The sequence below is a fragment of the Trichechus manatus genome, unplaced genomic scaffold, assembly GCF_000243295.1.
Source record: "Trichechus manatus latirostris isolate Lorelei unplaced genomic scaffold, TriManLat1.0 scaffold00097, whole genome shotgun sequence".
Lineage (NCBI taxonomy): Eukaryota > Metazoa > Chordata > Mammalia > Sirenia > Trichechidae > Trichechus > Trichechus manatus.
In genome coordinates this window covers 2694254-2711256 of record NW_004444033.1, presented here as the reverse complement: position 1 = coordinate 2711256, position 17003 = coordinate 2694254, and the positions used below count along the sequence as shown (strand labels likewise).

Below are 17003 nucleotides of genomic sequence, written 5' to 3'. Positions count from 1 at the left end.
TAATCAATAAGCATAAGTATTCTGTATTATTAGTATTTAAAAGAGATAAACTTAAATGTGACTATAAGTCACCTATTAATCTGGAAAACTTTTCTTTGTATGTTAACATCCATTACTGCTAAAGATTCTGGGAAACTGGTACTCCAACACTTTTTGGAGAACAACTTGGCAATACATACCAGAAGCCTTAAAATATGCATACCCTTTGCCCCAGCAATTCCACTTCTAGGAATTTACCCTAGGGTTAATCTAATAATGAATCTACAAGAGCATAAATTAATTTTGCATTGATTTTTACATACAATACAGAGATATTCACTATAGGACTGCTTATAATATCAAAAGATTGGAAATAAGTAAAATTGGCAAAACCGTAATGTTAAAAAAATAGGCTACTACTGACTTATTTAATGACCTGAAGGATGCTCATAATTATTAAAATTTAAAAAACAAACAGGAAACTAAACAATATGCATAGCATCATCTAAGACACATGCACATACCTATACTCGTAGAAACAGGGTTATAGGGATGTATACCAAAGTGTTAACAGTGTTTCATTTAAGTGGCAGGAAAATAAGTATTTTATTTTTCATTCTTCTTAAAAAAGGAAAAAAAAATAACCAAAAAGAAGTGGCCAGAGCTGTAGGAGAGATGTGGAAGACAGGACAATGAGAGCAAGGACTGAAGAGAACACTAGATGTGAAATCAGGTCACTGGTGACCAGTTCAGTGGAGAGGCTCGGGGCTCAGTTGCATGTTTGGTTGTTATGTCTTAGGCACTATGCTAAATATTTTACCGAACAGTAGAGGTGAGATTCTGCCCCAAGTCTGTTTCCCTTCAATGCCTACTTTTTAAAAAGATCCAAGGAATCTTAGGAACTTGCCTTAGACTTCATCAACACTATGCCAAGTGATCAATGTTTTCCTGTTCTTAAACTCTTAAGAAATAACCAGCACATAAAAAGGGTACCTCCAAAATAATAGTTATACTAGGATGATGAAATAATGGATAATTTCCTTATTTGCTAAGCTTTTAAAAATGTTATTACAATTTTTATTACCTTTTAAGAGATCACTCAGTATAAACTAGAGCACATCCCTGTTACGTGGCATCACTACTGGGAGATAGGTAAATCTATAAAAATTCCATTCTTATTTCCATTACCACTTTGTACTATGCCGACCACATGCATTATAAAGAGAAAGAGGTGGTAAATGACGTATCTAACACTCAAGATTTGTGCTTATTGGTAACCATGTCAAACACCCCTGCTCCTTATGTCAACTGCACATGCCAAAAGAGGTCAGAATGGCAAACTAAGAATTTATGTCCACGTCCCATCCTTTACAAGGTTCCACTGAAATGACAGATACGGGAAAAAATAAAGCCCTAATGGGACTGGAAAACAAGAAAGCATGTTTACAGCGTATCAGAAACTCTGTGCAAATCCTGAAGGACAGAAAGCAGATGGGATCAGAATGGCAGAGAAAGTGGTAGCACAAACACTAAGGAAGGGCCTTTATCGACAAGTACAAAGCACCTGAGCGAGTAGGTTTTAGGGACTTATTCGAAGCAATTCACAGGAATCACATTCAGAGGAGCTGGGCCTCTCCCCTTCCCTGATGTCCACAGAGCTGCTCGGAGCAGAGAGTTTTGACCCCTGGGCTAAAACCCAAGAAATATTCTTAGGTGACAGTACAAGAATTTCTGCTGTTACATACTTACACGTGTGTTCCTGAAAATCTCACATGCCACAAAACTGCACCCACTCCCACCCCCTAAAAAAACAAACAAAAAACCAAATTAAACAAACAGGACTTGTCGGAAAAACAGGGTTATGGGCAGACCACTTTACTCCTATGAAGCTCTGTAGCCCAGGCTCCGGCAAAAACAATCGTACTAAAAATATGGGGGCAGTTAAATCTCTACTACCTGAGCAGTCTTAATCCCAGGGGCTCTCATGCTTCCTCCTTCTAGATGAAGTACTAGAGGGTTTTGCTTCTAGAAGAGACCATCTTAATCACAATTTAAAATTGGATGTAGGGTGTAGCCTTCTTTCTCGTTCATTGTTTTAATACTGGAGGAAATGTCTTCACAGCTTCTCCAGTTGCACTTGCACCTTGCTACGGAGCTGAACATGGCAGAAAGCAAAAAGGTTCTTGAAGCCACTAATGCCGTCACAATTTACACTCAATGAAGTTACTGCTATTGGTTTTTCAACTTCGTATTTCCAATTTTTAAATGCTCACTCTTAAATGTCAGAAAGCACACCGCTTATTATTCAATACTTTCAGGTTCTTGGGAATACTGTTTATGAACCACCATGACTTCTACATGATACCAACAGCATTCCTCAGTTTACCAATGCCATTGAGATAATTCACTTTAGAGAAACATATGTTATCATAGAAGAGATAGCAGGTGATTTCCCAGGGAAGGACCTTAGATGGATGCTGCAGCCTGAGAGAAAAGCAGAGGCCTTGGGTCTGAGACAACTTTGGCCAAGCACATCAAAACCCCACGTGTGAAACACACTAAAGCTCACTATTGGTAGGGGAAAGCTATTTGGCTTTGACAGTTTAGTGGGGTCTGCAACTTGCCTATTTCCTCTGCTCCAGGCCCAGACACTGTCAGGCATCCTCCAAGGAAGCCTGCCTCTGATACTCTGATATCCCTGCCTCGGGAAGCCGACCTGTGCGACTGCAGAGGAACGCCACACCAACTACATGTATGAAGCAGCCTCGTCCTTCCTTCATAAGTACAGAACAAGCTCACAAAAGAGTGAAGGACTTATGAAAGGAAAGGAACAAAATGAACAACTAATCATGGGGAAACAGATAATGCAGGTAATAGAGGGTTTTGTTTTTTTTTTTTAATTTTAAACAATATCCTCAGAGATATCAGAAAAAAATATTGTATTTACAAACTACGAATAGGATGCTATTAAGACAAATAATTTGAGAACAAGAAATTTAAATATGAGTGCTAAAATGAAAACAACATAAACTGGAAGAGATTAAGAGAACAGCCTCTATAAATTTTATGAGTGTGGAAACCTTTTCTGTTTCGAAACTATCAATGTATACCCAATGCCTAACACAGTGCTTCATACATACTAGGCATTACATAAACACTTGTAAATGAACTAATGAGTGAGAGAGTAAATGAGTGATGAATGAATAAGCAAGAGAGAGGGAATGAATGAAAATGAGTCAATATGCATGGCTGGCTGGCTAAGCAAATAATCTGGAAGAACAAGTTGAAGATAGTTTTCTTTTTTAAATGAAAGAAAAGTTTACAGAGACTTCAAACATAAGGTACAACACTAGTAGAATTTCAAGAAGCAGAGGGCAGAGGCAAAAGAAAAAGAAAATAATCCAAGAAAGAACAGAACACATGAGTTTTCAGATTTAAAAGACCCACTGAGTATGCAGCAGAAAAAGTAAGATGCATCTAGAAATATTTTAATAAAACTTCTGAAAACCAAAGATAAACAGAGCATCATAAAGAGTTTCCAGAGGCAGAAAAACATAAGCTACAATCATAATAAGCACTGGTGAAATAATAGAAGACAATGTCTTCAGAGTTCTCCGGAAAAAAATGAATTCTGAAGCTAGAATTTTAGAATGAAACTAACAACCAAGAATACAGGCAAAATTAAGACATATTCAGACATGCAAGGATTCACAAAGTTTACCAACCACACATGAAAAGTTGCTCAAGGTTCTTCACTGAAATGAAGTAACACAAAAAGGATGACCTGAGATACAAGTGGCAGCTGCACATGAAGAAAAGCAAAAAGATTAAGGGAGAGAGAACTCATTTAACATTTCTTCGAGGAGGCTGGATGGCACAAGGCATTTGCAATCAGCTGCTAACCTAAAAGTTGGCGGTTCGAACCCACCCAGCCACTCCGCACAAGAAAGGCCTTGCAAACTACTTCTATAAAGATTACAGCTACCAAGAAATCCCCATGGAACAGTTCTACTCTGTAACATGGGGTCACCATTTGTTGGAATCAACTCAACGGCAACAAGTAAGTTTGTTTTTTGGTTTTGGGGATTTAGCAACATAGGATTGTTTCTTTTGCTGTAGAGCTAATCACACTATTATACTTCTTGATCCAGCTGTAAGACTTATCCAATTATATACTGCTATTTTGGTGGAGAGTGATTTTAGGATCAATTTATAGACAAAGCTTAGAAGATAATTACAATGACAGAGGAGAAATGCAATAAATGCTATAAATCTTGATAATAGAAAAAACTTTTTTAAAAGGAGGGGGAAGAAAGTGTTCTAATGTCCTTATCTTTCAGAGTGGGAAGTATATAAATACTGTATAAATATTTGAGTGGAAGATTTATTAGAAACTCAATAGTATTTTCCTGACTCCAACCCTGAATTCTGTGCAACAGCCAAGTTCCTTCTTATAGTGTTTTATGGGACGAGTTGGTGAAAATGATTGCTATACCTGAAATACCAGGAGATAGGTCCAGTTACTCAGCTATTTGTAGACTAAATGCCACAGATGCTTCCATTGTCCTCAGGACGGTGGATAGGTGTCCTTCTATGCATAGCAGAAGCAGCATAGTTATACAATCAACCAGGCCATGACTTCCAAAAACAAGCTAAGCTGCTCTTTTTAGATGTGGTGGAGTTGACTGTATGGTTCTGATTTAAGAAAATGAAAAGTCCTTCATTCTGCTATCTTCTTTTTCTTTCACATTAGAAAAATAAAAAAAATCAAATTTGATTAAATATGATGAAGTGTAAGCAATAAATCTGTGGAGAAAAGGGTTGGCAACCACCCAGATCCTGGCCGGTGGCCGAGTGACTGACATGAACGCTGCTGCCACACTTCCTTAGACACCAGAGGAGCCTTCAGGACGATGTGGGCCTCGCTGAGTAACAACACTAGGACCGAAAATAGGTCTTCCTGGGTTTAGCTTGAAAGTCAGATGTTAGTATGTTAAAAAGATTTGAAAACTCCAAGAGATAGACTGTTTGGCCTCACAGTGAAAGCCTTAAAGTTACAGAAATCAAGACAGGAAAGCTGGGGATTGTATGACACTTATTCCTACTCTGGCTGAGAAAAATGAAACTAGGATTAGAAAAGGATTATTCTAGCAGAACAAGGATAAGATTTAACCTAACACCTCAGTCACTAATATAACAGCTGAAAAAAAGGAAGTATCCCTGCAAATTGGAACCAAAGGGGAAAAAAAGCAAAGGACGTCTTATTCCTTGCACATTTCATAGTCTGGTTCATACGCATAAAGTCAAGTTCTATTATGAAGAATCCAAACAGACGCAAAGGAAGTTCATAAGAACGGCTTTGAGTCTGCTGGTGATAATCATTAGAGCAAAGGGGTCACCTAAGATCTCCCAAGCCAGCAGATCACCAACAGTATCTCTAGTAGTACAGCCTCATCCTCATGCAGCCATCAAGGGGAATAGCAGAGGCTGTACCTGGATCATAGAGGGGGAGAAGGGGAAGACACTACAGGGAAGCCATGAAGTAGAACTGCCTGAAGAGTTAACACTGCTACCAAAACCAAACTGCCTCTCAAAAATTGTAACCTTGTGCAGAAAATCAACCAGTATTTTCCAATGGTTCCTATTCCACAGTCCCATCTCTAGGTCATTCTTCCACTTTCCCCAAATAGGCCATCTCTATTATCTCCTACCATTGTGAGATTGTCACATAATGGGAAAGAATGGGGAAATATCTTAGTGGCATTGTACCTTCTGGATATGTGACAATTTTCCAGGGACGAGGTGAGGAGGGGGTGGTCGTGAGTGTGAGCATGTACATATGATACTTGACCTTAAGCTTTACTGAAGTTTGACCCTAAGCTACGGTTTTTAGATGCCTCTTTCTAAATGTGAACAAATTTATTCTAAAACTTTTCTTTGAAAATGTGATATGCAGAAAACATGAGCAACCAGTTAACAGATGATAGGGGTTTGCCAAATTGGAGTTCAAAGTAATTGGGAAGTCCAGCACAGGGAAAGGTCACCCCAGAAAAAAATCCCCCTCTTCAAGAAGCTCTGGCAAAAGCGAAAGAACGAGATTTTAATCACTGAAGCTAATTACATAGAAGACTAAATCACAAGAAGAGTTATTTAAGTGTCTTAAATACAATAAAAAGGAATTAACAGGAAGCGCCATCTTGACAGCTTCATGTCACAAACCAGGCCTCAAAGGATCAGCTAATTCCCAACCCGGGAGTCAGAGAATGATAAACCACTCAAAGTTTGATCTTTTTATTTTTTATTTAAACTGTTTTGATTAATGGATAACAACTCTTTGCCAACTCCACAGTGAAGTTAATCAAGAAAAAAATTTTAATCTACTAGAGGAACTGCGAACCTCATTCTCATTGATTCCCCTGAGGGCAAGAGATGGGAAGGCTGAAGCCTGCGTCACATCAGGGAGGGCGCTCAAGGATCCTGTGACTCGACACCCTCCCACATATGGAGAGGAGAAACAGAAGGATCAGATTGAACCCTTTTGAGGACACAGACATTCACCCACTTTGACATATGAAATACATCTAAAAATCTGCTTTGAAATAGCCCAGTAAGAGACTCCATCTCATCTGCCTCTTTCTTCTCATTTCCCCGGAATCACCACCTTCACAGAAGCTGTTTCACAGTCAGAGAAGCCCAGCTGATGGCTTAAATGACTGGAAAGCCAGTAGGTGCTATGAAGACCTAGATAACAGAAACTCACAGTATGTGTATACGTCCATAGATTACGAGAGACATTACCTGGATTGGATCTCTTAATTCTGCAACATTTCTACAAGCTCAAACAAAGCCTGCCTTTCAGAGAGGCAATGCAGACCACAGAAGCTCTCGTAACTAGCTTCCCTTAACTGATTGGCACATTCTAGGACCTTAGCAAAACCTACTGGCTGATGCCCACCGACAAGGGCCTCACTAACACACCTGTGTACCTCTGTCCCAACGAGTGGAGTCATTTGTTTTTGTCCCTAAATCGGTTTTTTACTGATTGTGGCTGTTATTTAATTATGTACTTCATTAAGTATTATATTAATCATTGAAATATGAGTACACAAAGAAAGAATTTATATTTAGGAAGACAGCTGAATGCTTTAAAAAGATTCAATAAAGAGGAATGGCTCAAAATAAATGAGCAAGAGAACTATTAACAGATGAAGGGGATGTAAATCACAAAAATCTAGGGTTCTATGATTAGTGCTTTTAAGTCCTCATTCAAACAGGAATGTACCAAAACATCAAATAGCTGACCCATACTGCCCATATAACAATGATTTGAAAAGGTATGTACATTTTTATGTTTTAAATGAAAATAAAATATTTGAGATAAATTTTTTTAAATAATTCCCTTCTTTAAACAATGTTTTTTTAATAACTAACCATTTTGTCAGATAGAAGGCTTCTAACCCAAAAAACCAAATCCACTGCTATCGAGTCGATTCTGACTCATAGCAACCCTGTAGGACAGAGTAGAACTGCCCCAAAGGGTTTCCAAGGCTGTAATCTTTACAGAAGCAGACTGCCACATCTTTCTCCTGCAGAGCTGCTGGTGGGTTTGAACTGCTAACTTTTTGATTAGCAGCCAAGCATTTAGCCAGTGTACCACCAGGGATCCTTAAAAAGCTTCTAGTATACCTTAATTCTGAATGTAAGCTGAGTATTTGGACTTTCTTATTTATTAAGACTTCAACTTTTCTACAATATTATTTGAAGTGATTTGCAAAGTATAAAAAGTTCAGAAAAAAAGGTAAATAAAAATAAAAGCATAACAAAGGAAAAATAAAGAGAAGCTATGAGTTTAAGGTTAGAGTGCAAAAAGTATGCTACTATTAGAGATGGTCTATCTTTGGCACTGGGCTTCCAATAACCAAACAAAAGAGGAAAAGTATCAGTTCCAAGTTTCACAGTATTGATTATATAAAAACAAACCTGCAGCTCAAGAGAAACAGCCATCTCAGGTAAAGAGACATCTAAGTACTCACTGTTATTCTTCATAAAAGGACACTCTGCAATACAGTCAACAAATCATTCAACAGATTTACTGAGCTGCTACTATATGCCAGATACTGGGGCTACCACAGGGAATAAGAGACAAAAATCACTATCTTCAGGGAGCTTACTTTCTAGTGAGAGATGGCCTCAGCAATACCAGTAATTTCTTATGTTTCTCCTGACTGCAGCCCAGCAGTTTAACCACATGGTGTAGTTCAGTAAAAACAATTCTAAGAGGAAATGCATAAAGCTTTCCAGACAGCCTGCCAGGCCAGTCTAATCCAAGGAGACAATTTAAGTATCTTGAGACACTGTATAGCCCTCTAGTAAATCAAACAAAAATAATATTTCTTACCATCCAATTACATGAACTGGAAAGCAGAAACATCAATGTTATCATTCCTGTCACGAACCTGGAGTACAGATATTTTATGCTGTCAATTTAGACCAATCAACTTGTGTTGTTAACCCACCAAACAGAAAACAGGGTTGACACCTTCTTTCAAAGACTCAGGAATCTATCCAGCCAAAACTCTGGCTGAAACAGAGTCATCCCACCTCTGCAGAGAGACAGGTTGAAGGAGTAATCTTAGTCAAGGTCAAGATCAACACAGCTGAGACCTTGAAGTTTTATGCCATGGAGCACAGTCATAGCATTCTGCTTCAGAAAAAATTTAAACCAGCTGCCTCAAATTGTCCATTAAAACATAATCCCTATGAAACACTCCTAGAATACCTAATCTTAAGCAGTGTAAACTTATTTTAACTAAATGAGCTGATCTACTCTAATGGATTGTTAGATAATGGATTTGTTAGATAAACACTGGTGGAGGCCATCTACCAAAAATAAAGATGTGGATTTTTACAGTAGTATCGTCATTTTTGCCAGTAATTAAACAGCAGGAGCCATTACCTATTAGCTGCTCCTTGATTACGATAGCAAATTTTTTATACGGGAACTACAGACTTTTCAGCTTTCCATAGTAGGAAGGTGTCATGGATTGAATTGTGTCCCCCAAAAAATGTGTGTAGCAACTTCGCTAGGTCATGATTCCTAATATTGTATGATTGTGTTATCTGATATGATTTGCTTATGTTTTGTAAACGCTACCACTATGATGAGATTATATGTGATCTCCTCATGTGTTGTAAATTCTATCACTGTGATAAGGTTATACTGATGACGTTGACAAGATTAGTGTCTTAATGCAATCTCTTTTGAGATATAAAAGAGAGAGGCGGGCAGAGATACGTGGGAACCTCATACCACCAAGAAAGCAGTGCTGGGAGCAGAGCATGTCCTTTGGACCTGAGGTTCCCGTGCAGAGAAGCTCCCAGACCAAAGGAAGACTGATGACATGGACATTTCTCCAGAGCCAATGGAAAAAGCGTTCCACTGGAGCTGATGCCCTGAATTTGGACTTGTAGCCTACCGGACTGTGAGAGAATAAATTTCTCTTTGTAAAGCCATCCACTTGTGGTATTCCTGTTAGAGCAGCACCAGATGACTGAGACAGAAGGTATGGATCCAGTCCTAAAAAAGTGGTAACAAACTGGTAATAAATCATTCTTGCAAGTTATACAGATAGGAGAATGACCAAAATGTGTCCTAGTGTTTCCCTATTTCAAAAATATTATCTGATTTGCCTAGAACCTGCTTCTAACAAAACCTGACCCTGTGATGGTCTGAACGTACCAAAAGCCTATATTCTGCTCCTTCTAGCAGAGATCAAACCTATGCTTGTTGTATGAACATTAACAACATTAAGAAATACAGAAGTGGTAACAGTGGCTACAAATAGTCATTTCCAAATGTGACAACAAGAATGAGGGGAAAGAAGCTCTGTTTGATGTGAGAGCTTCTACACCGGAAATCGCTGGAAAATTCTCAGTCCTTTCAGAGGCACTTTGTAGTTAGAGGTGTTGCTCCTAAGGGGCTTCATTGTACTTTCAATAAGACAATCCTTGTTTTGATGAGAAGCCTATTCTTCCCCTTCACTATGCCCCTTAGAAGAAAAGAAAAATACCAGTTTGGTAACAAACAGCATTTAAGACTATTAAATAGAGAAGGAAACAACTACCATGCTGGTATACTTTATGCAGAATAAGAATTGCTACTGGGGACTGACTGATGGTTTTAATATTTATTGTGGAAGCATGGCCCAGCAGGCTTCCTCCTTCCGTACCAGATACCTTCCTTGAAAGATTCTGTTCATCAACTAGGCTGCAAGAGATCTTGGAATATAACCAGGATACAGCCAGCAGAGTGGAGGAGGAAGACCCCGTCTCCTAGTGATTACGTATATCTATACAAAGAAAACGTCTAATTAGCCTCCCTTCTTCTTCCTTTTTTTGGGGGGTATATATATCTACAAACGAACTTCCTAAACTAATATGCAGATAAAAATTCTAACTAAATTTTGGATTGTACCTAGGGTCTGGATGACACTCAATAAATGGCATTATTAATAGTAATAATGTGTACTACACTGGCTAAGTACATAAACCCAAAACTCATTGCCATCGAGTTGATTCCAACTCACAGAGACCCTATAGAGCCCAATAAATCATAAATAATAACAACAATGAAAGTGTATGATTAGCTAATGAGTGATTATACAGTACTGTGCAAATTTAAAGTGCCACACAGGCACATAAACTATTATAAACCACTGTGTTGAGAGAAAGAGTAAGAGAAAGCAAAGCAGGGAGAAAGGAAGGAGGGACTGGTTATCAGCCGCATCCCCGCCGGCCTGAACACTCACATTCCTCCAATGGTGACAGTGGCACAGGTCCGCTCGGAAAAGGCAGGCACCGTCTCTGTGGCTGGGCTGGCTGGTCTAATGTAGTCCACAGTCACGTTGACCTGGAAATGAAGAATCGAGGGTGTTAGGGTTGGGCCACATATGCCTGCACAAGTGTAAAAGATCAACTCACTCACAGCTTGATTTTCTGGGTCTAAGATTAAAAAAGCAACAATTAAAAGACAGCTGATACCAATAGAGACAACTGGCTGGGCATTTAATGGCCCAACAGATATTAAACTTGACAAAGATATGTAACCCCCATGCAGGAAGGATTCCTAGATACTACGGTAAAGCCGTTATTTAACATTTTCTGGGTCAGAATCCTTTGAAAATATGTTATTTTTTTTTTTTAAATGAACTGACTCCAGAGAAAAACTGTATATAATTAAAACTGTATATAATTTAGTGTGTCTTAACTTTTCCAGGACAAGGTTAAGAACAATCAAGAGGAATCAACAAGAGGATAATCAGAAAGATGCTTGGCGTTAGTGTCACGGTGTATGAATCAAAGCTGCACGGCTAACTCAGCCCCAATACCAACACAGTTGGAGTTAGCAGGTTTTGAAAAAAGACAAGAACAGAACCAGAAGAGCCTTCAGGTTTTGAATTAACAAGCCTCATTTCCCCTCCGCAAGTCTCCTACAACCAAATGTAGAGACTGTTATTGATTCCTTCTTCAGGAGATAGTCTCAGACTGGGAAGAACTGAGAAACAAAAGAAGAAAGAGAACTAAGGAGTCTTCTGACCAAAGAGCATGAAGAAAGACTAATGTTTATCTAACACAAAGTAGGAGGTGGCATACCCTCTCAAGGAACTAACAGTCTAGTAGGAAGGAAGGCTATGCATACCAAGATAAACATGGTTATGTGTTGAAAGAAACAAGTATGTGGTATCCATTAGCAAACATACAGGGTCAGCCTTTATAGAAGAAAGGAGTATGCCTGGTTGGGTCATGGGCAAGGTTTACATACCTACACCTAAGAGATACACTGGCTCAACAGCCTGAAGCCACCCTTGCAGTCTCAGAGTCCAGAATCCCCGTTTCCAAATACCGCTTAAATTCCCACTGATCAGCTTAAAGACAGCGTGTTTTACAGGCATAAAGTTCAGCTACACTGCCGGGGAGTACCATTAAAATCCTTTCAAACTGCTCCTCAAAAACTCATTTTAAAAATGCATATGGATATTTGAAAAAGGACAGCTGCCTCAAAATTCCAACTGTCAGATCAGTCACTTGATCTGCCTAATCACGTTTTAGAAGCAACAAAAAGGAGTCATATTGGGAAGAAGGCCAATTAAGGGCTGAGTTTAAGGTAAATCATTCTTGGAAAAGTACTGTTATAACATAACAACATATAAAAGTAGGAAAAAAAAGATGATTCTGCACTGGGTTGAAAAGTGTCCCCTCAAAATCCATGTCCACCCAGAAATGTGTGAATGTGACCGTATTTGGAAATAGAATCTTTGCAGATGAATTGATGCCTTTGAATTGTGCTGTTGGAGAAGAATATTGAATATACCATGGACTGCCAAAAGAACGAACAAATCTGTCTTGGAAAAAGTACAACCAGAATGCTCCCTAGAAGCAAAGATTGCGAGACTACATCTCACATACTTTGGACGTGTTATCAGGAGGGATCAGTCCCGGGAGAAGGACATCATGCTTCATAGAGGGTCAGCGAAAAAGAGGAAGACCCTCAACGAGATGGACTGACACGGTGGCTACAAGCAACAACTGTGAGGATGGCACAGGACAGGGCAGTGTTTCGTTCTGTTGTACACAGGGTCGCTATGAGTCGGAACTGACTCGACGGCACCTAACAACAACAACAACAGATGCAATCAAGTCAAGATGAGATTATGCTGGACTGGGGGGGCGGGGAGGTCTTAAGTCCAATATGTTCTCATAAGAAGAGGGAAATTTGGGCACAGAGACAGACAAGGACCATGTGTAGACAGAGGCAGAGAGTGAAGTTACAGTGGCCACAAGCCAAGAAATGCCAAGAATTGCTGGCAAACACCAGAAACTAGAAAAGGCAATGGATTCTTCCCTAGAGCCCTTGGAAGGTGCCTCTAGGACCGTAAAAGAATAAATCTCTTGTTTTAAGCTACTTCATTTGTGATACTTTGTTATGGCAGCCTAAAATCAGGTGTCCACACTGGAATTATTGCCAGGTCTTATCAACTAATCTAAAGCTAAATGTGAGGAATGTGATCAGATGGGGGTGGGGTGGAGCTGAACAACTAGTACCTCCAACAAAGAGGTTAAGTTTCCCTGTATGCAGCTGGCCGGAGTTAATATAGGCCAACGACAAGACAAGGAGTGGGAGAGCTGATTCAAATTCCTAGGAGAAGGAATAACCTAAATGTTCTCTAAGCTGATGTCCCCTGGACCTTGCCTCAGGCGAGGCCCTACAAAAAGTCAATTGCTTTTTGAGAGCCTCAGTTTCCTGCCCCAATGCAACTAACTTACAGCTTCAGAAGCAGGAAGAAGGCCAGGAAATCACTTCGAAATCTGCTGGAATCAGGTAAAATCACTTAGGAAATCAGACGTGTACAGAAGCTAAACCTCAAGGGTGGCCCACACCATGGAATGTAAAGTATCTCAACGCCAAGTTTAAAAAGGACATAGTCACAGGGTATGGTCCAATCTGGGGCATTAGGTAGAAAGTCAGTAAATACTGGAGATGAGGAAAGAAATCCATATCCCTTGTGTTTTCACCCAATCCATCAAATAAGCTACCAAAAGGAAAAAAATATCAGCCCTGCTTAAAAATAAACTAGTGAATCTCAAGGTTACTTTGCACCTGCCAATGCCAAGCCTCCTGCTTGGCAGGTGGACCGGGTGGGACAGCAGCCCTTCAGTACAGACACCCCGAGCAGTATCATTAGCTCTCGACCTAGAGAGATGCCGGCTCATCCAGAAGGCAACGTGGGTCGCGGTGGTGGTGGGGATGGTGAGGGGGAGTCCACAAGAACAACAACCAAAAGCCAACACCTGTGCATCTTCCAGACCAGAAGGCCACAATGAGGTAATATCCCCAGACTGTCTTTCAGGAAAATCAATGGGAAGAAAACAAAACTTAATCTTCGATAAACGAGAACCCACAATTACGTTCATCCGCCAATTAAATTTTTCCTATATCTAGAGAAAAAGAACTGAAAATAAGTCAGAGATTAAAGAGCTCTGAGTGGAAGCAACATTATTAAAGAAAATCTCAAATACAAATGAGGCCCTGAGAATAGAGCTACAGCCAAGATACACACCTGCAGGCAGCTACGACAAACCAGGAATTAAAATCAATGTGTAATTAGCATTTATGTCCCTCTCCTGTGGATTCTGAGATCTACTCCCTTACCCTGGAGTTTTTCATCTGTAGATACTCATCAATGACCTGTCAATCACTTGAATAAGGGACGCAGTTTAAACAGTTTCAATTAAAACAACTGCAAATCTTGGCAACGTCTCTGAGTAAATGATAACCTGAATTTTGCATTTGGGGGTAAGTGCATATGGAATGGCATGAGTTAAAGAGAAGAAACGAATTAATATAGATTTGTTCTTCGTTTTCCAAGCCAAGGTATTCCTGAAGTGTTCGGTACACAGCATTTTACATACACACGACACAAAGGCTACATAACTGAGCCGGGGGCCGAATCTCTGCTTATAGCAACGACCAGAAGGAGCCCCAGGCTCCTGCTTGGTTCTACCTGTCACTCTCTTCCCAATAAGTCACCTCACATCTTTGGGTCTCAGTTTCTTCATCTGGAAAATGAGAGCACTAGACTAGAACTCTAGGGCATCATCTTACTCTAAAATTCTAAAAGCTACTTAGCCAGACCTGGTTTACTACAATCTGATTTTGTACTGTGATTCTGGCTCACGGCGATCCCAGATGTGCAGAGTAAAACTGCTCCATAGGTTTTTCAAAGCCCTGACGTTTTGGAAGCAGATTGCCAGGCCTGTCTTCTGAGGCACCTTTGGGTGGGTTTGAACCGCAAATCTTTTGGCTAGTAGCCATGCATTTAACCGTTTGCATCACCAAGGACTCCAGTGGTTTCTTTTTGTTGTTGTATGCTGTCGAGTTGATTCTGACTCATAGCGACCCTACAGGACAGAACAGAACTGCCCCATACGGTTTCCTAGGCTATAATCTTTTTTTTTTTTTAATTGTGCTTTAAGTTAAAGTTTACAATTTAAGTTAGTCTCTCATACAAACGTTTATACACATATTTTTATGTGACCCTAGTTGCTCTCCCTATACTGTGACAGCACACTCCTCCTTTCCACCCCAGATTTCCCATGTCCATTCAACCAGCTCCTGACCCTCTCTGCCTTCTCATCTCGCCTCCGGACAGGAGCTGCCTATTTATTCTCAGGTATCTACTTGACTAGGCTGTAATGTTTATGGAAGTAGATTGCCAGGTCCTTCCTCCCCCGGAGCAGCTGGTGGGTTTGACTGCCAACCTTCTGGTTAGCAGTCGAGCACTTAACAACTGTCTTAGTCATCTAGTGCTGCTATAAGAGAAATACCACAAGTGGATGGTTTTAATGAAGAGAAGTTTATTTCCTCACAGTCAAAGTAGGCTAAAAGTCCAAATTCAAGGCGTCAGCTCCAGAGGAAGGCTTTTTCTCTCTGTCGGCCTTCTTCTCTTCAGTGTTCCCCCAGACTAGGAGCTTCTCTGCACGGGGACCTCGGTCCAAAGGACGCACTCTGCTCCCAGCACTGCTTTCTTGATGGTAGGAGGTCCCCAATTCTCTGCTTGCTTCCCTTCCCTTTTATCTCTTGTAAGGTAAAAGGTGGTGCAGGCCACACCCTAGGGAAACTCCCTTTACATTGGATCAGGAATGTGACCTGGTTAAGGGTGGTGTTACAATCCCACCCTAATCCTCTTTAACATAAAATTACAATCACAAAATACAGGACAACCACACAACTCTGGGAATCATGGCCTAGCCAAATTGATACACATATTTTTGGGAGGACACAATTAAATCCATGACAACCACTATGCCACCAGGGCTCCTTACTGGTTTGTTAGACCTCTGTAATTCCTACCTTATGCTATGCTTACTACAATAAACTAGAACACATAGATTGTAAGCTCCATGAGAGTAGAGACCATGTCTTTTATTCACTGAAACAGCTGGCACAGGGCCTGCAAAACAGTAGGAGGGTATGTAGGAAGTATCTGTTGTATGAATGAATACATGAATCAGAAATCTTTTCATCAGACAAAGTCTGAAAGATACCTTTGAAAGGAGATGGTTAGGCATTCTGAGGAGCGCTTTTTGTCAAGCTGTTGACCATTCTGCTATTTCACACAACAAAAATATATTTATTTGAACCATGTGTATGTGGTGTGTTGGGGCGAGGAAGGAGGGACTGTATTTTAAAGTTGGGATAAAGTGCTAAATGAGAACTACTTTAATCAAAGCCAACTCCATGACAGATTTAGAAAGCAATTTATAAATAATTTATCATATTTATTTCTCAAAGAGTTTCTCGAAGATAAGGTAGCATGCAATATGATTCATCCTTGGTCCATTAGATTATGGAATTTTCCTGAAAGCAATTTTAGGAAACCTTCAGAGGAACTAAGATGAGAACTTAAAATAAGACCAAATTTATATGTCAATCTTTAATAAAGGCCAGAAGCAGCTTGGTACAATCGAATAATGGAAGCTCTGGGCCACACCTAAGGAATTCTGAGGATTCCTCATGACTAGTCACTAGAAAAATATCAAATCACCAAAGGCACTTCATAGACTTTTTGATGCTGCTGATGATAATGAAATGCCAAAATGTGAACTACCTGTGCACAGAAGATGAGGTAGGGAGAAAAACAATCATATATAGCCACATTTCCAGGTCACAGCCTGAGTTTAGTTTTAATATAACTAGGACAGTTATGCGCGGCTCTTTTGCATAATCACCACATAATCCCACCTCTATTTCACACGGCCAATCACAAACAGCTGTAATAAGTTCACAGCAGCAGTAATAAGTGCCCTCTCAACCGCTGGCTCTTACGACAGAATTTCCAGGTAGTTATGGGAAGCCTCTAAGAACCCCAGATACAGAGAAGACAACTTCATCTGGTGTAAATTCGACTAATGTGGCCTAGAACAAAAGTAACAAAATACGGAGTTAGCCCCAATAAGAACATGGA

The 17003-nt window shown here is 40.0% G+C and overlaps 1 protein-coding gene across 1 annotated transcript in view; it reads right to left on the bottom strand.

Annotated features, from left to right (window-relative positions):
• The window catches only part of SND1 (staphylococcal nuclease and tudor domain containing 1), a 503780-nt gene that overhangs the window by 260727 nt on the left and 226050 nt on the right, over positions 1-17003 (bottom strand). Inside the window, exon 12 of the mRNA XM_004382627.2 lies at positions 10788-10888. Coding sequence (XP_004382684.1) covers positions 10788-10888 — 101 coding nt within the window. The remainder of the gene's footprint in view (positions 1-10787; positions 10889-17003) is intronic.